Consider the following 23,568-nt stretch of genomic DNA (forward strand, 5'->3'; position numbering starts at 1 on the left):
ATGGACCCCATTGACTTCCATAGAAAAAAAAAAAAAAAAAAAATACTATTGAAGTCAATGGGGGAAGTCTGGTTACCAACATTCTTCAAAATATCTTCTTTTGTGTTCAACACAATTATTAACTGGTGTCTATCAATCACATAAAACACACACAAATGAAAACACACATTAGCCTTTATTTCATAACAACCATACTGTGCTCCAGTTGACAAACTACATTTGCAACACAACTGCAAAATTCATTTTAAACACGTTTATTGACTAAACAAGCCCCTGTAAACGTTAGACCTATTTAAAATTGAAAAGAAAAAGTGTAAACCCATAAATGGACTTTTGTAGATCCATGTGGTATGATGTTAAAGCCCCAACCCCTGGTTCGCTGGAGATTTTCCAGGGTTTTATAATGGGGGTTTTCAGTTTATGAGTAAAATAATGTCTGTGGTAAACATAACTTGACAATACTTTGACAATTTGTTCTATAATGTAAATTACATACCCATTTTGAATAGTCATTTTTGAAAATGTATGCTTTTAATAAGTAACTAGATAAGACCGTTTGGGGTGTGAGTGTGGTCTTGATATGATCAAATCAACATTAGCCATTCTGAATGTGGACTGGATTTAAAAATCACCCATAATAAATGTTTTTTCAAATATATTTTTGCAGACTTAATATGTTTTCTTAACTAAGTCCAAGCAAGAATATTAGTATTTTTGCTCTTCCAAAATTTTTTTTTTTAACTAGCGTTTTTACAATAAAGTTGTATTAGTCGATATAATTATATATTTGATAATACGGAGTGCATTTTTTCACAGTCAATTTACAAGCTAGCATCTCAAATATCACAGTATGTAAATAAACTGGCCTGAATATAAAAAAACTCAGTACATCACAACATGGTCACAAATATTTACACAACCTTGAATGGCAATATGTCACTCTTAAATTAATTAAATGAAATGCAAAAAACCTTGATACTGTTTATGTATACAATACAAGTTTAATAACTGTTTTGGGACTGTCATGTTGAGTTATTTTGGTCCAGAGATTAGCATAATGAAAATGTTAGTGTATTAAAAGCATGTCTTTAGCACTATATTTAGCTAAATATTCTCATCAAATATAGTTATCAACACATAACAAGCACCTGTTTTTGCATACGGTCACATTACCTGCACTTAATGAATCACTTCTTAACCATTAAAAAAGTGATATGCATGTGTGTAAATCCGTATAGACTAAATCTGCCGACTGGCATTGTCATGTGAAATTGTGTCACCGTTCCCCACCCGACTCCTCCTCATCCTCAGTGGATAAAGTGTCTGTTGGCTCAACAGTATATGTACTAGTGTTGTTGGGGTCCTCTTCTGGTATCAACGACAACATTGTCTCATTTAGATCATCCCCACATATTTGTGTGGCAGCTGTAAGAAAACACAGAAACACAGAAGGGTAAAAGACAGAAAGCCGTAGAGTTAAACTGCACTGTATAGCAAATTAAATATTCATGTTAAAATGGATGGCAAAAGAAAATAATGCATCATGTGACTTGATTTCAAACACAGATTTACGCTATCTTTACCTGATCGCAATTATACACTGTAAAAAAGTTGCTGATTTAAATTTTTAAGTACAATCAACTTGAATGTTTAAGTCATTTCAACTTAAAAAATTGTTGAATCTGGTATGACTTCTATGACTTATTGTATGAGTTAAAGCAATGTAAAAACATATGTTGTCACAACTTATTGATCATGTAATTTTTTACAGTGTCTAATTATAATTCTACACACAGTAACACAAGCATAGAGATATGGTCCTTTTACTATTTATTTGGAGAAAAAACTAAGAATATAAGCTATTAAAAACACTACTATTGTGAAGTGTGGGCAGAAATATATTATTATTATTACTATGGTGTAATAGTTGACTGGGTTTTAAAAATTCAAAAAAACAAGTGAAAATAGAAGTTGGCTTAAGCTTCTCACCATGGACATTGACTTTGATTGTTTTGGTAAAATGATTTGTGTTGCTGGCGATCTCAAGTTTAAAATGCCCGGTGTCTTTGACTCTCATGTTCTTGATAGTGAGATTTCCAGTTTTATGATCCAGCGTCAATCTGTCTTTGAATTTCCCACCAGGACCATCCTTTACTGTGAACCTATCGTTCCTTTTATGGCACACAGCAATGACTTTAAATAAGGTTGTGGAATCAGAGACTCTGGAATCAGCGTATTTCCATCGTAGCCGATCATCTCTCGGTAAGTCAGCAACACCAGAGTTTAGAGTGACTGTTTCTCCATGCTTCACTTTTATTTTCTTCATTTGATCTTGCCCAGCGTTAAACATATCTGGAGAAAAGTTAAACATGAATTAAACATGCAGAGGTGGTATGCAAATAATATCTTGTTAAACAAACCTTAGGTTTCTGTGATATTGGAAATTATAACATTTTCTTTGTGGATTTACACTCACAAGAGAGAGATCTTACCCTGAAGTGGATCACATTCTTCCTGACCTGTTCCAACAATAATCACAGATTTTTTATTTTTTTTAGATTAATTGTAATGGACAATGAAAACGTATATTGTTTTAAAGTAACTTACTGTTTGGTAAGTCTCTCTGCTGGTTAGGCATTTCCCCAACTGCAAAAGACAACAGATCTTAATCTGATTTGGACTTGATAGAGCCATTACTTCATTAATAATTTTGTAATATTTTCTCTTAAATTAAGAGTGATTGTGTTTTTTGATAAATGCATATTTTGTGTTATTAGTACTGTTTTTCACGTGCCTTTGACTAGTTATATACGCGTTATATGCGTAACAATTTTGAAGAAGAAGAAGGAAGAAGGTTTGTTAGTGCTAGACAATCTTTTGACCGTAGAAAAGGCTAGAATTAAGGTTTTTGGAATACGTGCAAAGTAGATTTGAGTTTGATTTCTCTAATAATGTAACAAGACAAAGAAAAAGTAAAAGTTTACAAGACAAGTTATAGATTCATGCATCAAATCCTTTGTGCAAAACCCTTTTGGAAATAGCGAAAAAGGGACTCAAACACACAGAGAGATTCAGTTGGTGCACACAGTAATTCAGTATCTTACCGTTATTTGGATGGTCAACAACATCATCTCTGCGAACTGGATCTGTTTAAACAATAATTGATGCAAGTTAACTTTTCTATTGTGGTTTCAGAGTAGTGTTTTTTTTTTTTTTTTTGTCCTCCGGAGGGAAATTAATTTATTTAACTGCTCAATTTTTTTATATCTAAACATTTTTCAATCAAGATACATTTACTTAAAGAAAAATCTGCCATGGGGGCCAAAAAATAAACTTGCATGAAAAGTTTGATCAAGTTATCAACAAACAAAACATTATATCTTATGTCTTTTCAGTGACAAATCACTTTTTGCAGTGTTGTAGGTACTGTTTACTGTTACTGTTTACTGTTACTGTTATGGTTTACTGTTATGGTTTACTGTTACTGTTTACTGTTATGGTTTACTGTTACTTTTACTGTTACTGTTTACTGATACTGTTATGGTTTACTGTTACTGTTTACTGTTATGGTTTACTGTTACTGTTTACTATTATGGTTTACTGTTACTGTTTACTGTTACTGTTATGGTTTACTGTTATGGTTTACTGTTACTGTTTACTGTTATGGTTTACTGTTACTTTTACTGTTTACCGTTACTGTTTACTGATACTGTTATGGTTTACTGTTAAAGTTTACTGTTACTGTTTATGGTTTACTGTTACTGTTTACTGTTATGGTTTACTGTTTACTGTTACCATTACTGTTTACTGTTACTGTTTGACCAACCATCTTTCTAATCATAAAGAGAAACTGTGGGCTGTATCAATCAGAGGCTGTGTCTGAAATCACATACTCTCTTGAATAGGTACTTATTTTGAGTAAGTAATGACTTCACGACTGCTAAAATAGTATGTTCTATATGTCTATAGTTTGAATGTAATCCGGACGTATTACATTTAACATGTTGTCATTATCATGTGACATACCAACGTCATTTCTGCCAGTTCTGCCAATGACTGCCATTCATAAATCCTTTCCCGTGGCTTCATGGGATTGTAAAGTGTCCATCAAATGCACGCTTCAGAATCCCGGCAGAAGTAGAAAGATCCGGGTACTTTTTGCGTACTTTTTTCACAAGTACTGTGAATTCGGACATACTTCTTTTGTCACATACTGTTTTTTGCCTACTTTTTTTGTGACCAGTGCTGGCAAAATGATTCGCAGTAAGCAATTTTTCAAAAAAATGTTATTGTTCTTTTCACATTGTCTATTAAAAAATCTTCAAAATGATGTATGATTTGTTGGAATCAGACAAAAAATGAATGAAAACAAAATGAATTTGAAATCGCTAGAGTCAGCGAAGTCAATGTTGAGAAAAATCTCAAAATATCAACAGTCTAAAGACATTTCTGTCTTTAAAATAACTTGGCAAACACAACAGTCAGTACATATAGTAATATATATGAAGTATTCTCTTACTAATGTTTAGAGGAATAGCTTCCTCCGGTTCCACAGGAGTCTGCTCTGTTATAAAATAATAAAATAATTTATACAGTGAAGCAAGTAGCAGAACAATCCATTTCTACCACAATCTAGCAGATTTTTTTTATTTTGGTTACAAGGTTTTGTGTTTACACATTTTTCTCATTGTATCAGATGTATGTAACACTTACCCGTTTCTTTTGCTTTTGCAGATTTCTTGTAAAAGTAAACAGCAACAGCAGCCAGCACAGCTGCCAGCAGGAGGACACCAACACATATACCCACTATAGTGCCAACAGACAGTCCTTGTGCTGTAACAGAGAAGGAATAGGTCCAGTAACAATCTAATGTATCTTACAATACCTGTTCATGATCTGTTGAAGCTGTGAGTGCACTACCTTGTTTTTTGTTTTCACTTTTAGAACCAAATATTGTATGTATACATGGTTATGTTAGCCTGGTTATAGATATACCTTCACATGTGTGACAGAGTGTGTTGATGTCCAGATGTGTGGTCTGGTTGCTGATGGGATTGTTCAGCACACAGCTGTAGGTGTTTTTATCCTGATATTCCACCTCCAGAGGTAGAGAGAGACTGATGCTGAGATCAGACGCACTGATGCTGGACAATACACTGATTCCTTTGTACCAGGAGAGAGTCACATGACTCACATTCACCACTGATGAACACACCAATGAACATGATGATGATGATGAAGACGAAAAACAGTCTCTGCTGATGACAGGAACAGGCAGACGAGCTGGAAAACATGACCGAATAATTAGGCAGAAGATCATTTAAAGATAAATCAACCTTTATTTGTAAATCACCATGTTCATCTGAAAGGGATTGGATCTGAATGACACTTTACAGCAGTAGTTTGACATGTTCACAAATGTATGGCACATGTATGGCAAGTAGCCCAGATCATCCTTTTGATTTTGGAGTATTGTTTCAGGTGGGTGAACTTGCTTTGATAACAAATTTACCAGGTTTACATGGTCATGACATTACACATGACAACAATACACAGGCTGGTACAAAGTGAATCTATGACAGTTTCATCAAAACATGCTTAACAACAGGCTCCATTTGGTAAAAGTAGGGGGAGGAGTCAGAATCAAAACAATAATAAACACAATCAGTATGTCGGCTTTGTCTACAACAGTTCATGGGCAAATGACTCGAGTAACATCATAGACCTTCAGTAAATTCCTATTCCTTTACAAATTTTAGATAAAGTAATATTTATTTTAATGCAAACTTGTGTTAATTTCTGCACATCAAAAGTTTCGATAGAGATAATACCACTGAAAGACTAGAACTACTCACCATAGACAGTAACATTAAACGTCTTGTACAAGCTCCTGCTGAAAATATTAAATGTATATATTCCAGAGAAATTAACTGTGATGTTCTTGATGGTAAGAGATACAGACTGTCTGTCCACTTGCAATCTGTCTTTAAATTGCTTAATTTCATAGTTCATTACTATGACAATATTGTCAGGTCCAAAGGTCCACCCTGTCACTTCTTCGCTAGGTATTTCATCAGTGCGTAGAGTGACTGAATCTCCCTCAGTCACTGGCACTGACTCCACTGCATCACCAAACACACCTGAAGAACAAACAGAAACGTTTATTCAGATTTGATAACAAAACCACAACACAGTAACTATGTGAAATGTAAACACGAAAGGAAGCAGCCTTTGTTTGGACCAGAGTTTGATATAAAACAACATACTGTAACACACAAATAGCACAATTTCTTCAAGCCAATTATGCCTGACATGTACTTTAGTTTCTTTCTTTAGAAGATATTTTGAAGAATGTTGGTAGAACGTTGACAGTAGCCTTCCAGACTTCCAATAATGTGTGTGTGTGTGTGTGTGTGTGTGTGTGTGTGTGTGTGTGTGTGTGTGTGTGTGTGCGGGGGGGGGGGGGGGGGGTCAATTGGGTACATCAACTGTTTGGTTACCAACATAAAACAGACATGCTGATCTGCCTTTTCATCATCAATTTATTTTCTGAAAACGTGCAATTGCTGAAATAAATAAACTAACAAAAGTCAAGGGCTCAACTAAAGCAAACACCGATCAGCATTATGGTGACTTCAAACTAAACATTTTCCACCAAACATCAACATCTAAACCTCTGTTAATTTTCAATAAGAACTTCTGTAGGCGTCTGGCAGAAATAAAGTCTGGTTAGTAATAAGTAAAGCTGGCAGTGTTGTTTGTGGAGTTGTTTAATCCTCCTCTGCTGAGATCTTAAGATAATTAATGTCTTCTTTTATCTTCAATTGATTTTATGTAAGTCTGTGTCTGGAAGTCAGTTGAAGTTTCTGTTCTTGTTGTTTCTCCTTCAGTGATTCTGCTTGTTAACAGCAGGTGTTCAAATGTTTGAAAGAATGTTTCAGGGAACATCATGCACATTTTTAAATGACGTTCTATAAACATTAAGGGAACTAGTCATTTTTATGTTCATGAAAACAATTGAACATTCCCAGAAAGTAGTTGATAAAATATTATGTTGAAAGAATGTTTCAGGAACATCATACTAGGCCTATAACTTTTAAAAAACATCCCTTTAGCATTAAGAAAACTGGACATTTTAATGTTTCCATAACCAAAACAGACTGTTTGGAAAAGGTTCTAAGAACAAAACGGGATCGGGAAGATTGACTTCCCCATGTGAAGATTGAGAACGCGCTCAGGACCGTTTGCCAAGACTGTGTATACTACAGGTAATAATGTTGTAAAGTGTTTCACTTCATAACCCCTCAAAGAATCGTCGGGAGCCATGAGTTATGAGTATTAATTTTGTTTTACCTGTATATGTTTTATTGACTCTCAGTCACGGTAGCCATCAACTTGCATTATATGAATAACTTTACAATTCTACTGAAGAATAAAAAAAATAAAAGCCAAGTAAATTTTTTGGGTGAACTATCAACTACGTGTAAGTGCATGGCAGTGGGGGAGTGGGACAGTCGTGTCTGTGAAAGTTACAAGGCAAGGCAACCGTCACTAGAAACCGTCCTCATACACAACTAGGCTAGTACAAGCTGCAAACATTCACTATTTCTCAAGAAGGAAACACTTAGAGCCAGAGGCATTTAAACTTTTAGACAGGAAGATCGGTGTAAATTGTTCTGATAATGTTTTCTGCTAAACGTGTAGGCTAAATGTGTAGCGTTTGAGGAGCAGGGATTTAACACAATCTCTGGAGAGAGGTTAGTTGTGTTGCTGTCAGAAAACAACACGCTGCTTCGTTTAAAACTGACAGGATTCAGTCTATTTCATCAAAAAGGTATTTATGCAAATACCTTAAGAAGAAAATGTTATCTGTAGTGTCTGCCACTGCCACAGCCACAAATAGCCTACTAGGAAATGTGGAAAAAAGAGCTACAGATTACGACACTGTAAATAGATCTGATCGATTACAAAACACAGTTTAGAGAGTTTTTTATTAGTCCCGCCCCTCGACCGCTTTATGGTGACGATCGCTTGCTCTGACTACACAAATTCTTATTATTTTATTAAAACACTTAGCCTATAAAATGCACACGTCTATGTTGTAGTAATGTAGCCTACCTGCAGTGCAGTGCTGTTAAAAAAGTTTAATAAAGGTGTAGGCCTACAGGCTCAAACGATCGGAACCGAAAGTCAGTGCGACCGAAAGTGCGTTAAACAATGTTTAGCCTTAGGCTACTTACCGTCTATGTGCAGTAATAAAAATGAAGAAATGAAAAAATTGCTCTTCATCGCTGTAGAGTTTAGTAAAATCAGAGTGAAGAAACATGAAAAGTGGAAATGGGCCGCTCCGAATGTTCGTCCCGTCACAATTTAGCCTACTTCTGAACCGACAAAATGCACATTTTGAAACATTTTTTTTTAAAGACACTTAACCCAGTGATAGCCTACTGACTGAGATCCACTGGTGTCTATTCTTGATGACAGTTGTTTGTATCCACAAAAAAATTGTGATTTAAACTTCTTCAGAAGAAAGAGAGCGGATTACACGCTTGGTCGCACGCAATAAAAGAGAAATGGACTATATCGCCATCTATCACACAAAGGTCACGGTGTTTCACTTCACTTTTGTTACGTAGCCTAAGTCTTCATGGCTTGATATTCATGACTAGCTTTTCCAAAAGTTTCCTTATCTGAATCTTCTCTCAAATGGACATATGGACTTGTTATGAGCTGCAACAAAGATTTTTGTATTTCACGAGTTTCTTTTCTATACGAATGCCCTTAAAATTATGAAAAGTAAAAATGCCAAAAAACGCTAAAATGCAACGTTTTGCTATAATAGAAGATTATGAATTGAATCTTTTTTTTTATCCATGTTTGTACCCAATCTTACTGTTACATTGCACTGATGTATTATTTTTGCCATGTTGTTTGTGCATGATATTTGTTCAATAAAAAAAAACTATGGAAATACAACCTTTTTTTCTATTAAATAAACTATCAACTTTAGCAATGCTAAAAAGATGTTCCATACTATTAAAATTGTCAATGAGCCATTTATCTTTCATCAAATGTTCCTCCACCTGTAATTTGCAAAGTTATATTCTAACCATTAGATGTCGATAGAGAGCCAGAGATTCTGCACTGAATCCCAGTAGTCTGTTTCAAGCCTGACTTGATACAACATGCAGTGCAGGTAGAAAACTTCACTTGACACCCCCAACATCTTCAATTTCACTTAAAAAAATAATAATAATACATATTATATATTGAAAAGGTCTTGTGGCATCTTGTTCACACACTGTTCTCTCTCTGTGTTGTGAATGCAAAAAAGTACATTTAAAAGCCAAATCATTTGCATGATTTAAAGTCAGGTTGGAGCAATAACCATCAATGTCTGAGTTTACAAATGCCATTGTCATATTATCTAAAAAGCAAAGGTCTAATTTTGCAGTTAATAGTAATATTACCCACAACAATCGTTCTTAGTACTTAAATTTCATTTTTAGCATTTTAGAATCGACTCACAGGCAGTATATGTTTATATAAAGCAGAAAGAAAATGATATGTGATTCACTGAATGCATGACAGTCTGTGCAGTTTGTGAGTCAAATTGAAACCTGTTGTGTCCTCTTTAGAACAAAAAGCGGGTTCATTTTGACAGTGTGTGTCTAAATTCCACAGTCTAAATTCCACATCAAACAAACATTTACAGCGAAATAATATAGTAAATGTAGTTACACAGAATGTTATTTTCAGATTTTATTTCACCTTCAACAATATAGGATACTGCAAATACATAAATAAATAAATAACCTGAGGCTGTCTGCCAAGAATAGTTTTTGCTGCATTGTAAACATGTTTGCAACTCTAACCTCAGCACTGCGACCTCAGCGAGTGTGTGTAGACTCAAGACTTACATCTTTTTAGAGGAGGATTCATGCATCGCCTGGTCACTCTTAATGTGGACATTCATTTTGAGTTATTGACTGTTTAGCAAACAGCTTAGAAAATGGCCCATGCGTTTGTTTTGTTCAGTTTGTGCTGGTTGGGTCTTGTTGGTAAATTATTTATTATTAAAAATCTTCAGTAATCAATAAATTGATTAAAACTGATTTTATATAAAAAGTTTAATCAATAGAAAGTTCTGAGTTGTGTCTGAATAACCATTTCCGATGTTCTTCAGGTGTTTTTGGTGCGGAGACAGATGCAATAGAGTCAGAGTCAGTGATGGAGGGAGATTCTGTCACTGAAATACAGAGAGATTATCGGATATACTGTGGAGATTACGCACAGATTATTGGAAATAAGGTGTCAAAGAAAATGTTCAATGTCACTGTTTATGGTGAGTAAGGAATTACAAGACTCACAAATACACAAAAATCCAGTTGAATTTACATAAATAAACAATTGTTTAAAGCGTATTGTATGTTTTATAGGAACTACACAGCAAAAATATTTCGTATATATAGTGATTTTAAGATTTTCCCAATTAAATTGGCAAGAATAAACCTTGTGCCCTCCATGATTCCTGTTCTTTCCGACAACAAAGCACTTAGATGGGACAAGCTTTTAATCACAACAGAAGTGGGAAGTATACTCACTGCTCTTAATGTGTGTGCACTAACTTGGATGGGTTAAATGCAGAGGACAAATTCTCTGAGTATGGGTTACCATACTTGGCCTTGCATGTCACTTCACTTCACTTATTAAACATGGTTAACAGTATTATTTTCTTCATGTGTCACCTTTTCAAATGCAAAAGTAATTGTCAGTGCACCTTAAAGAAAATTAAACGCAAAATACAAAATATTTGTCTAAATTTTATCATGCCACGTGTCATTATTTCTCCTGTAGACTAATCATTAAACACAATTAAAGGCTTGCAAAATATAGTTTGGGAGTGCCCTGTCCATAAATATGATTAATATTTAATAATGCTGTCGGCATGTGAGCAAGACTTTAAGTGTTTAATTTTTTTACATTTTTTTTTACAATGTCATGCTATTTTTTGTAAGTATCTTCTATAGAGGAGAACACAACTTATGATTAGGCGTCATTAGACAAAAAAAAAAAGAAAAAAAAAAGAGAGAGAATAATGCAGCCTAACTTACGTTTAGAACATTTTAAATGAAGGAACGTAATGATGAATCAAGTGGGCGGGGCCAGCCGTGACTTTTCGCTCTCATTGGATTGTGAATCTTCAAAGCTGATCCTCGCGAAAGAACATACACGCCTCAATAATTCACGCGCGTGTCGAAACGTTGTTTGTTTAACGACTGTGGGTTAGCGGATCCGGGTTCAGCTTTCGTTATAAAGCCTGACATCACCAGAGGAGCTGACATATCGTCTTCTTTATTGATAACATCAAGAAGCTTTCATTTATTTCGTCCTTTGGTGTGTTACCTGAGGTGGATGTATCGCCAGGTGCTCGTGCTCGCGGTCTTCGCCGCTATTCAATGCGGGTTTCCAGCATCATGCGCTCGTAATTTAAATAACAGACCAATCATCGGTAAGGATAACATTTTATATTTTGAATCATCGACTTTAAGATCTAAGCGATTTCACTATTTATTTTTTTAGTAATGTGCTATTCCGCTTAAAGTAGTGTATGATGTATGTTGATGTTATTATATTAGGCTCCATCTCATATTTTTTGCTATGTCATGCGATTCTTTCTTTCTTTTTTTTCTTCTTTCTTTTTTTTATCGGAGCATCTTTTTTTCTCCGCAGCTCCGTTGGTGGAACGTTCTAGTTTCTTCTAAATTATTTATTAACTCTTCAATGACACGGCAACACGTAAAGGGGTTTAAACATATGGTTGGGAGACCACTTAACCCTGCAGACAGAAAAAGAAAAAGAAAAAGGAAATGCTTAACGTCTCCTAGCTTGGTAAAATGAGTCTGGTTGGATGTTTCTCTTGTTGTGGTTGTGACATTGGCTGCTAAAGGCCAGCTTGACTGACAAGCTAAACCTGCTAAGACATGCAAACCCCTATAGCCTGATGTTTTCAGTAGCTAAAATCCCCTTTCTTCTAATAAACATGCCTTTTGTGTTTCAGGAATTTTAGCCCAGGAAAACTTAGAGGACGACCCTCATGCCCAGGGATCTTCTTATATAGCTGCATCATATGTGAAACATTTGGAGTCAGCTGGTGCCAGGGTTGTACCGATCCGGTATGTTTAACACAAGCTATACATAAAAAAAAAAAAAAAAACTTTAAATAAAGAATACACACAGATAAATATGTTTGTTTGCAGCATAAATCGGACAGAGGAGGAGTATGAAAAACTATTCAACTCAATAAATGGGTGAGTGTTTCTGAATATTTTGACATAAGCTGTGTTTTCCATGTGGAAAAAGAAAATAGTGCAAAGTACTTTTCTATCCGTGTTGGATTATGGTGATCTGTTCTACATGCATTTACATGACTATTTTAGGTAAATTACCTTTTTATATTTTCTAATCTTTTATCCTATCACATAAACTGCTATTGCACTAGATCTACAACTCAAATTTGCTTTAAAGTTCATAGGGTGCATTCAGCATTTGGTCAAATTTTCTTCCTCTTTTTATGTTCACTGGACCTAGAGCGAATTGCAAAATGTAATTGATATAAATACAGTTCCTCCTTTGAGCAAGTTTTAAAGGTAAAGGGAAAACATGTACTTGTCTCTTATGTGCGTCCGACTTAAATCAGGACTCTCCGGAAGAAGAGTGTGCTATCTCAATGAGACGTTCTTGGTTAAATAATGGATAAATAAAAATAAAGATGTTTGTAACATGGAAACTGGTCCAACTAGAGAACAGAACATGGTGTGTCTGTTCTCTAGTTGGACCAGTTTTTAACTAGAGAACAGAACATGGTGTGTCTGTTCTCTAGTTGGACCAATTTCCAACTAGAGAACAGAACATGGTGTGTCTGTTCTCTAGTTGGAAACTGGTCCAACTAGAGAACAGACACACCATGTTCCAAAACCACTGGATTTTCGATTTGCTTTTTTAAAACCTATATTCTGCTGATTGTTAACTGGTTTTTTTTTTTTTGTGTGTTTTTTTTTACCTGGTTAGTTTGTTGCTACCTGGAGGAAATGTGGACATTGAAAAGTCTCAGTTTACCAGAGTGTCGAAGATTTTCTATGAACTTGCAATAAAGGTACGTTTAAAAAACCAACTCATATGTGAAAATGGTAACACTTAAAGGGTTAGTTCACCCAAAAATGAAAATTCTGTCAGTAATTACTCACCCTCATGTTGTTCCAACCCCGTAAGACCTTCGTTCATCTTCAGAACACAAATAAAGATATTTTTGATTAAATCTGAGAGCTGGATCACTCCTCCATAGGCTTCTAGGTGACCGAAACTTGCTGGCCCAGAAAAGTTATTAAAGAGATCGTTAATATAGTCCAAGTGACTACAGTGGCTCAATCTTAAGTATATCAAGCGACGAGAATACTTTTTGTGCGCAAAAAACAAAAAAAATAACGACTTTATTCCACTATTCATTTCCTTCTATCTGGGCCTCGAGTTGGTTCACGTAGTGTTTTTGCGCAGCGTGTCTGTGTTACACGTCACCACGTAGGCTCACTATTGGCCGACGCTGGTCATGTGTGTGATGCGTGTGACGTACAACACAGACGCGCAGCGCAAAAACACTACGTGAACCAACTCAAGGCCTAGTCTATGCAAAAGACTCTTTTGCAGCGATTTTTGTGTGAGCATATCAGTGAACACTCCTGACCACTCGGTGAGTTTCACGTCTTTGTAAACGAAAGTTTAATGCGTTTTAGGAAGGATTGTTCCAGTGCACCTATGCAGCCATTGTGGGGGTGGGGGGGAAAGCGAAAGAAACCTAAAATTCTCGGGACAGCAGCATGTGTCCAAATTTTAATCTTAACCGTTCTATTTCATCAGAAACGATCTGTAAACAGGGCTTTTAAGTGTAAAATACCGAACTTGTCCTTTAATTGTGATGATGCTCCTCCAACAACAGACAACTATGTCAACTTATTCTGACCCAAACTCTACCAGTCTACTAATACTCTATTAATACTCTAATGAGAGTTAGTAGACATGTAAGTGCAGCATTACTTAGTCAACAGAATGTGTTAAAGGGACCATCAAAATAAAGTGAAACCGTGAAAATTCTTTTGAATTGATTGATCTGATTGTTCTTTGAGTCGTCTTCTTTATGATCAACAACAGGCGAATGATGTTTCGGATTATTTTCCGATCTGGGGAACCTGTCAGGGTTTCCAGCAGCTCACGGTTCTGACTAGCAACAAGAACCTGTTGACCTTGACCGACACCAAAGCGGTCGCCCTGCCGTTGACCTTCAGCCCGGGTTGGTATCCGTGTGTTTTCCACCAAATGCATCACGTTCTGCATGATTACAAGTGACAATTAATGGGTGGAGACATATAATAATGCATACTTGTGTATAAACAATGGCACACAGTTTGTGTTGTCTGGTTTACCAATTTCATGCATTGGCTCATTATTGTGAGTTAATGGTTGGTCAATGATTTTGATTGATTTACAGGAGCCCAAAACAGCAGGTTGTTCAAAAAATTCCCAAAGGATGTTCTTCAATCTCTGGCAGAAGAAAACATCACGTCTAATTTCCACAGCTGGAGCTTGTCCATGCAGGTACCAATTCATCTGTTTAAAGCATATGATAATTTTTGTCAGAAGTAATTTCACAAGGCATAAAATGGAACAATAAAACCAACATTGCCATTATAACCAGTGACTTCTGCATTTCCCATACTGCTTTTTGCATACTGCTCAATCAATGTATATTCACTGTATAAAAATGGTTTTCTTTAATTTCTTACAGAATTACAGTGGCAATGCCAAGCTGAAGCGTTTTTATAGGGTCCTGACCACAAATACAGACGGCAAGAAAGAGTTCATTTCCACCATGGAGGGTATGAATGTCTCTCTGTACATCACAGAGCGTCTCTTGTGTGTGTGTGTGTGTGTGTGTGTGTGTGTGTGTGTGTGTGTGTGTGTGTGTGTGTGTGTGTGTGTGTGTGTGTGTGTGTGATGTAACCCATCATTCAGAAACAGTCTCACAGTCAGCTGATTCTTATTAAACTGATTTCCACCCTTAAACACCAACTGGTTGATTTTACATTTAGAAGCATACATGTAGATATTGGTTTGTTCACATTTTTAGCAAGTGAATCATTTTATTACATTTATATACTTTATGTCCTGTAGCGTCTCGATATCCCTTCTACGCGGTGCAGTGGCACCCAGAGAAAAGCCCGTTCGAGTGGATTGATAAACCCGGTATGGTGCACACCCTCTCAGCCATCAAAGCCACTTTCTACACTGCCCACTTCTTTGTTTCTGAAGGTTGGTCATCAAAAAAAAAAAAAAGGAAGTTCTCTCATCTTGGCCTTCTTTTAACCATTTTAATTGGACTTAACTTGGTGTTAAAAACTTGTTTGTTCTGAAAACAGTCAACATTCAAGAGATTTTAAGCAGCATAGAGTCTTTCTGACCGCTGAATTTATGTGTTGATGTGCTTATTGTTTCAGCAATGAAAAACCATCATCGTTTTTCTTCGCAAAGTGAAGAGGAAAAAGCTCTGATTTACAACTATCAGCCCGTCTTCAATGGCCTGGACAGCATCTTCCTACAAAATTACTACTTCGATTAAGTGTTTTTATTCATTACTCTTAATATTCATCGTGGCAAGAAAATTATTTTTAAATTATTTCTTTTCTCATACAATTTGCCAAAACTTGATGTTGGGAATGCCGAGTTGTATTTTAAAGTTCATGCTTTTAATGTTGCTCTTGATTGTAGATTCTGGATGTAGATGTGAAGTGTTCTAGAATCATCATGATGGAATGTATCGAATTAATTATATCCAATTCAGAAGTCGTATTATATAGGCCTATGCATCTTCTAGTGCCATCGTTTTGAAGTTAAACTTTGTCATCTTTCACAGGGTTCACAAGCATGCCAATGCAATGTTAAAATGTTGTATTGCTTTGTAAATTTAAGGAAAAATAAAATGGATTCAAACTCTTGTTTTAAGTCAATTTCATATGGCAAGTCATTCACCACTCAGTAGGGGGCAGCAGTGACAGGTCAAACTTTATGGTACGTTTACAAAGTAACAGATGAGCCTTCTCAAAACATTTATTTTTTTTGCTCTTTTAAGAGGTGGGACAACATAAAATTACCAGAAAACAACGAGATCGTAATCTCCTTACAATCAGGTACATTAAGCAGTTTGAGGTACAAAATCAAAATGGAAAAAGTGCAAATTTGCTAATAGCTCTCGTACCAGGACAGAACGGTACAAAACTGAAGCGTTCTACAGTGGCGTCAAACTCTCCTACGTCAAGGCTTATTAAAGAAACAATGCATGTACGTTATATATATATAGAGCGTTCTGGAGTACTAACCATTTAAATCTGTTTGACATGACCTGTTCACGTTTGCTAAGTTGTGTACAATCAGTTTGACCCCTGACATGTGCATAGACTAGAATGTACTACAATGTTTCATGCACTTAAAATGAGTAAAGAATAGCCTTTTATCTATTGTGACAAATAAGATTGTTCTTTGACAAACGGACCGTACCATAAACGAGATAACCACCATGAAGATAGCTAGTTTAACACTTTTTTTTTTCTTTTTTTTTTTATCACGGTTTACTTCTGCTTTTAAAAACACTGAAAACATGTAGAAAACAAAGAAATCGTTGTCTAGCGCCATTTGACACATTTCTGTTTGAAAGACTCTTTTGTAAGAAGAATCTTGTTCTGCTTTGGATGCCGTTGGTGCTGAGCAACGTTAAAGGTGCAATATAAAAAACCTTAACAAAGAGCGACAATAATCCTGTTACGGAGCAGCCATTCCGATCGATGCACAATAAAAGAGCAAGGCATGTAGGCGTCCATCCAGCATTCAGCATGTAAAAACACAATATGCAGCCTGCTTAACTGTAGATACTTGCATTAAAATGAGTAAAATTGAGAATGACTGATTATAGTGTATTATGAGATATACACTGTTTACATCAAGAAAACAGCAAAAATTATTGGTACAATCTCTTTCCCTGTCTTCAAGTACACTAGTGTTTTTTTTTTTCTGTAATTCACCCAAAAATGAAAATTCATTTAATCGCCTTCATGTCGTTTCAAACCCGTACGACATTTTTCTAAGAAATAACTTATGAAGAATCTTTACGTAGTTATTTCCGTACGACTTTTTGAGATCTCGTCAGGTTCGCCGCCATCGGTCATCATCGGGGTACCTTACAAAAACAAAAACTTAAAGCTGACTAAAAGCTATTGACCTTCTATAGCCCTGCCCCCTTTGAGTTCTGCTTGTTCGGTCTTCCGGTTTGTATTGCCACAGCATGAAGGTAAGATCTTACAAATTTTAAACAGTTTTAAATTTTCCCGGTCTACTGACATTTAAGACATTTGCTTCAAACGTTACAATGCTCAAGATAACTTTCATTAACTCCACCAGCTTATTCTTCGACAGCAATGCCATAGAAATATACAGAGCTACGCAAAAACGGAAGTTCAATAGAATTACTTCAGATGTCTTGTAATGCAGCACACAAGCCAATATATTCTTCTTTTTTTCTTCTTTTTTTTTTTTGTGGAACTTGACGTCCATTGTTGTGGGGAAATTAACTTGTGAAGTGCCTTCTAAAGTTTTTTTTTTTTTTTTTTCACAGAAAACCAGTGCAGTTTGGAACAACATGTGGTAGATTAAAACGACATATTTCATGTTTTGGGGTGAACTATTGCTTCAACAGTGCAATAAACAATTTTCAAACAACGTTTTAAACTCTAAAATATCCTACTGATTGTTTGACACATTCGATTTAAATAAATACTAATGATTAGCTCCTGCACTGAAAATTGTCCCATTTACAACTTGCATTTTAAAGCACTTTAGTTAGTTTAGTCCGTCTGAATTTAGTAATGCAGATAAAGAAAAACGTCATACACGCCAAAAGACATCACATTTTATACAGCAGATGTTTCGAAAAAGCTTGAAAATGTTTAGTGCCTTCATAGTCTTTAATGCGATGCTGCTTTCCCATGCCGTTTTGCTGATTGTTTCCCGGGATTAAAGGTGAGTATCTTCCTCTTGGTTGTCTTCCTCATCTTTCCCGGGCTTGTTGACGAGCACCTGCCAACCGCTCCCGCCGTCCGCGCCCGCCGTCACCCCATTGGCGCTGAGTTTCTTCTCCTGCATCTCTGATTGGCTGTCGCTGGTTACGTCCAGTGTGGGGTTGTCATGGCAACCGTTCTCCACAAAGTGGAGCTCTTCGCCTCGCGACTTGATGAGGCACGGAGGAGACAAACCAAAAAACAAGATAAATAATCAATCAATGTGAACCCAAACCGTCACTCAGAGAATGTTGAGGTTAGTAATCAGCATTCGAGATCCATTATTAATTGCGCTCAAGCTCCATGTTGACAGTGTGTGTGCCATAATCTCGATTACCACAGAACATTTTGACGCATGAACACCATGGACCCTTTTCACAGACAGTATATGATGACGCGTTTTAACGGTCATCAACATCGTAAATACTGAAAAGTATTTTAAATAGTCTTTTTTTATTATTATTATGTACATTTATAACACTACACTTAGTAATATACTACATTTGCATCAAATTACAACGTTTTTAGTTAACGCTGTTAATATAAATATTCATGTTCATATTAACTCACATGTAAAATAAAACAACATAAAATATAACAATATATAAAATAGAGGGACACAATTAAATAAATATGTGAAATAGTTTAAGATATGAAATATTGCAAAAAATAAATCAAAGTGCACAAAATTTAAAATAAAATAAATATTAAAATAAAACACATCTAAATATAGTAGACAAAAAAAAAACCTAAATGAGGTAGTTCGTAAAATGATGACGTAAATCAGTAATAATTAGCATAATTAGCATAATATTGACAGTATTTGTGCCATAATCTCAATTACCACAGAAGATTTTTACGGCGTGAACAACATCAGAAATCCTGCAAGTTTTTTAAATTTTAATTTGTTTTAATTATGTACATTTATAACACTACACTTTGTATTATATTACTTTTGCATAAAAAAAAAAAAATAAATAAAAAAAAACTAGCAGCTGTGAGGGTATTTCTAATAGAAAGCCTAAGTCGCTCTACTCCGCTTCCGGCTCATGGGACCTTATTTCGGAAAAAATATGTATGGTAGTCAATGGCGAGAGACAACTTATCTTTTTATTCCGTCTGACCTGTGCCCTGAATTACACATATGATGTTTGTCAATTTAAAAGATAATTATGAAAGTCAAGAAAGGTTTGTCATAAAACAGAAGAGTAACATTTAGTTTTATGTGAAAATCGCTCAATGAACTACATCTCTCGTCTCGCACTATGTACGTCACCGTTGTTCGTATGTGTGCAGTCTGGTACAAAACACTCAGGCATGACGGCGTAACGTTACGATTATAACGTAAGACTATAGAAAAAATGACAGACGTTAGCTTCAGTAAAGTTAGCTTCATTCATTGAGAGAAAAGGTATGACGTCGCATGTGCGCCTTCTGGGTTTGTAGTCTTTGTAATTACGTATTTTCACAGTCTTATACCTCAACAGTTTTACATCAAACTGCGACTTTCTTGACTTTAAAATGTATCTTTTAAATTGACAAACATCATATGTGTAATTCAGGGCACAATTCAAACGAGATCAAAATATTTGTTGTCTCTCGCCATTGACTACCATACAATATTTTTCCGAATTAAGGTCCCATCATGGTGGTCAACCGGAAGGGGAGGGACTTAGGCTCTCTATACAGCGGCTGTGGGAGTGACGGTAAAATTGACATCTTTTTCCCTTCTGACTGCCATTATCAACCTCTCTATTTTTTCCTCTTTTTTTTTAAAGTTATGAAGACACTATTGCATTTTTTCTTTTGCTATTTGAGCAAATGGGAAAACAATTTTTATTTATTTTTATGTATTCTCTCATTCACCGCTATAAAAGTTTACCCAACTATGTCCTGGAAATGTGAAAAATGGTCTATTGTTGATTTGACCTACCATGTTCTTGATTTTGGGTAAACGGCGCTGCCAGCAGATATAGATGATTCCAGACGCAATAATGAGCACACACACCGATCCGATGATCACTAGAACAACAAACAGCTTCCCGTAGTCGCTGCGGGTCTGACTGGGCCTCGAGTGGCACGTGTTTATGGTGGAATAATTCTGGATTCCAATCTGAGGAAATTAATTTGAGTTATTTATTATGCATATTATTCATGCTACTTAAATCGTTCACAGCTTTTTTTTTATTAAATGTATTATTATTATTATTTGCTGCATTTCAGTCCCACCTCATATAGACCTCTTCTGATTTCCCCCAGCATTGACAGGACGTCTTTTGGGGGTATGATTTCTGAAAATGAGACAGAATAATAACAGAAAAAATATTATAGAATGTTGTTTATCAATGAAGAATTGTTGAATCAAAAGAGGGAAATAAAGTAAAAGTTTACAAAGGAAATTTAGTCAACCCTAAAGAGTTTTTGCACTGTGACATTATACTTTCATGACAATTAAGCACATTTACCCCCACATTATTGTAATATGATATTCTATCTAAATCCATTTTTTTTTTATAATTTAGCATAAATTACAACAAACACTACCGTGTCATATAAATACTAAATTGAAATAATTTTCTTTAATACAAAATGTCAATTGAGTGCTTCACTGTATTAAAAAAAAGCTGCTGAAAATGTCACAATGCAAGACATCTTAATGGTACTTAAACGGGCCTTATTGTCTGTGTGCAAAATATAATCTCTCGTGTTATTCTTTTGATTTTGTGACGTAATACGACCTTTGTCAGGCTTTGTAAGATATGACATCTAATTAATGCTCTGAGCAGAGATGTGTGAGATAATACATGCTATTTTCATCCTTAATATAGAGCATGAAATTAAAAGCTTACAAATTATTAACACATCTAAACCATAAACATGACATTATATGTAACCACAGAGGCCCTGAGTAAGTGTGTGTGTGTGTATATGTGTGTGTGTGTGTGTGTGCGCGCTACCCTGCTCGCTGGCCAAAGCCATCAGAAGCTGGTGGTCCTGTTGTGTGGGTTTGCTGAGGAAAATGAGCCAGGATCCTTGTGGGATGTTCATCTTTCTGGAGAAAGTGTTTTCCAGCATCTCCAGAAGTCTGTCGCCACTCTCCATACGAAACTCGTCCTGTGAGAGACACACAAGCAATACAATGGAAAAACAGAGCCATACAGTGATGTAAAAATCTTTACTTTTTCACCTTAAAAATATTTCATCTCATTCAATCTCATGCTGAATATTCACTCAATATTCAGTGTGAGAACACCTTTACTAAATACATGCTTTCTCTAAGTAAATGCTTACAAAAACCCTAGGAGAGGAGAGAAAAGAGGAAAAATAGCATGAAGAAATACTAATCAAAAATCTAATAAATATGTGAAATACTTTAAGACATGAAATGTTGCAAAAATAAATAAATGCATTAAAATGGGAGCATAAATGTGCTCAAAATTTAAAATAAAAAATACTAAAATAGAAGGAAAAAATCTAAAATATATGTGAAATACTTAAAAGACATGAAATGTAAAAAATACATAAATGGGAGCATAAATGTGCACACATTTTTAAATAACAAATACATTAAAATGAAACACATCAATATAATATATTGGACAACCTAAATGAGGTACATCATAAAATGGTGTAATAAATCAATAATAATACAGTATAATGTTATCATAATTCAGGCATGAATTGTATTTATTTAAATGGCAAATTTACATGAACAATGTCAGAAAATACACCTTGAAATGTAATATAGCTGACATAAAATACATCTTATTTTTTGTCAGCTATATCACATTTTTAAGGTGTATTTTCTGACATTTTTCATGTATTTTTTTCATTATAAAAATATAAGATTTTATATATATTAATATAAAACATGGGCATATAAATGTACACAAAATGTAAGTAAATGAAATATATCTAAATGTAATATAGTGGACAAAGTAAAAAACTAAATGATTAAGTAAATCATAAAATGGTGTAATCAATAAATACAAAATAGAGTAATTTTAAAGTAAATTGTATTTTTGTAAACAAAACAGAAACAGAAAAATACTCCTGTAATAAAGCAACAACAACAAAAAAAATCTTGATGATATAATTGAAATGAAAAGTGACATAAAATATGACTTGAGATGAAATATGAGGGCAAATCATGCTCTGTTTCTCCAGTCTCCGAATCAGGAGCTTCCAGACAGACAGATAACCAGTGACCCACCTAAAATAAACTGGTTTGCTTTGTTACTGAGACTCGGTAACAGACTTCCTCCAGTCAGAAACAGACACACATCAGACAGGCTACAGAAATCAGAATCAGGGTTTTTTTCAGGCCATTCACAGCAAGCGCTGAGTCATACAGACGGAGAGAGACTGTGCGCTCTCGCCCTGTGGGCTGTATTGGTTTCTGATCAATGGCTCTGCAGTGCTGCTCGGGTTCAAACACTCCCTCGCTGGAGACGTCGAGGGTTTAGCACACAGCTGTCAGGGAGCCAGTGGGGGGACATTTCTTTGCGATCATGCTGCAATTACGTGCCACTAGAGCGTTACCGTGGCAACAGACAACTGGCCTCTTCTACACTGGCGAGACTGTGTATGTGCCAGTGATGTGTGTGTTAAGAAAGATGTAAAAGAAAGGAACATCACACAATCTTTTTAGACAGCAATAAGATTCAGTGGAGAGCAAAAGGATTAGCAAAGTGTGGCCACGATTTACTAAAGCAAGGGCATGAATTAGCACAAGGTGGCCACGATTTACTTAAAATGAGGGAACGAATTAGCACAATGCAGCCACGATTTACTTAAACGAAGAAACGCATTAGCACAACGTGGCCACGATTTACTTAAACGAAGAAACGAATTAGCACAACGTGGCCACGATTTACTTAAAATGAGGGAACGAATTAGCACAACGTGGCCACGATTTACTTAAACAAAGAAACGAATTAGCACAATGCAGCCACGATTTACTTAAACGAAGAAACGCATTAGGACAACGTGGCCACGATTTACTTAAAACGAGGGAACGAATTAGCACAACGTGGCCACGATTTACTTAAAATGAGGGAACGAATTAGCACAACGTGGCCACGATTTACTTAAACAAAGAAACGAATTAGCACAATGCAGCCACGATTTACTTAAACGAAGAAACGCATTAGCACAACGTGGCCACGATTTACTTAAACGAAGAAAGGCATTAGCACAACACAGCCACGATTTACTTAAACGAAGAAAGGCATTAGCACAACGTGGCCACGATTTACTTAAACGAAGAAACGAATTAGCACAACGTGGCCACGATTTACTTAAAATGAGGGAACGAATTAGCACAACGTGGCCACGATTTACTTAAACAAAGAAACGAATTAGCACAATGCAGCCACGATTTACTTAAACGAAGAAACGCATTAGGACA

The 23,568-nt window shown here is 35.6% G+C and overlaps 3 protein-coding genes across 4 annotated transcripts in view; 1 reads left to right on the forward strand and 2 right to left on the reverse strand.

Moving 5' to 3' along the window:
• Positions 1–160: 160 nt before the first annotated feature.
• LOC311295016 (uncharacterized protein) lies at positions 161–8,603 on the reverse strand. 2 transcript variants are annotated; one of them, XM_084416186.1, is made up of 10 exons: positions 8,241–8,603; positions 5,856–6,140; positions 4,996–5,283; positions 4,714–4,827; positions 4,520–4,564; positions 3,105–3,146; positions 2,608–2,646; positions 2,493–2,519; positions 1,990–2,352; positions 161–1,425 (listed from the first exon to the last, which is right to left on the reverse strand). In XM_084416186.1, the coding sequence occupies exons 1-10, from the start codon at positions 8,287–8,289 to the stop codon at positions 1,277–1,279; spliced, it is 1,401 nt and encodes a 466-aa protein (XP_084272312.1). In that variant the 5' UTR covers positions 8,290–8,603; the 3' UTR covers positions 161–1,276. The 2 variants fall into 2 exon arrangements, with proteins under 2 accessions (XP_084272312.1, XP_084272311.1); XM_084416185.1 differs by having other exon boundaries at positions 4,714–4,833.
• A 2,583-nt stretch (positions 8,604–11,186) lies between these two features.
• LOC311295036 (gamma-glutamyl hydrolase) lies at positions 11,187–16,056 on the forward strand. The gene is made up of 9 exons (XM_084416213.1): positions 11,187–11,512; positions 12,062–12,176; positions 12,261–12,311; positions 13,072–13,156; positions 14,206–14,344; positions 14,543–14,649; positions 14,840–14,930; positions 15,226–15,363; positions 15,549–16,056. Exons 1-9 carry the CDS (start codon positions 11,416–11,418, stop codon positions 15,668–15,670), a joined length of 945 nt encoding a protein of 314 aa, XP_084272339.1. The 5' UTR covers positions 11,187–11,415; the 3' UTR covers positions 15,671–16,056.
• Positions 16,057–16,146: 90 nt separating this feature from the next.
• Positions 16,147–23,568, reverse strand: part of podxl2 (podocalyxin-like 2) — a 29,262-nt gene continuing 21,840 nt past the window's right edge. The window contains exons 6-9 of the mRNA XM_084416177.1: positions 21,116–21,272; positions 20,388–20,449; positions 20,092–20,271; positions 16,147–18,327 (exon numbers count right to left, since the gene is read on the reverse strand). Of these exons, the coding sequence (XP_084272303.1) occupies positions 18,115–18,327; positions 20,092–20,271; positions 20,388–20,449; positions 21,116–21,272 (612 nt within the window). The 3' untranslated portion in view covers positions 16,147–18,114. The remainder of the gene's footprint in view (positions 18,328–20,091; positions 20,272–20,387; positions 20,450–21,115; positions 21,273–23,568) is intronic.

This window comes from Rutilus rutilus (genome assembly GCF_951802725.1).
Source record: "Rutilus rutilus genome assembly, chromosome: 8".
Lineage (NCBI taxonomy): Eukaryota > Metazoa > Chordata > Actinopteri > Cypriniformes > Leuciscidae > Rutilus > Rutilus rutilus.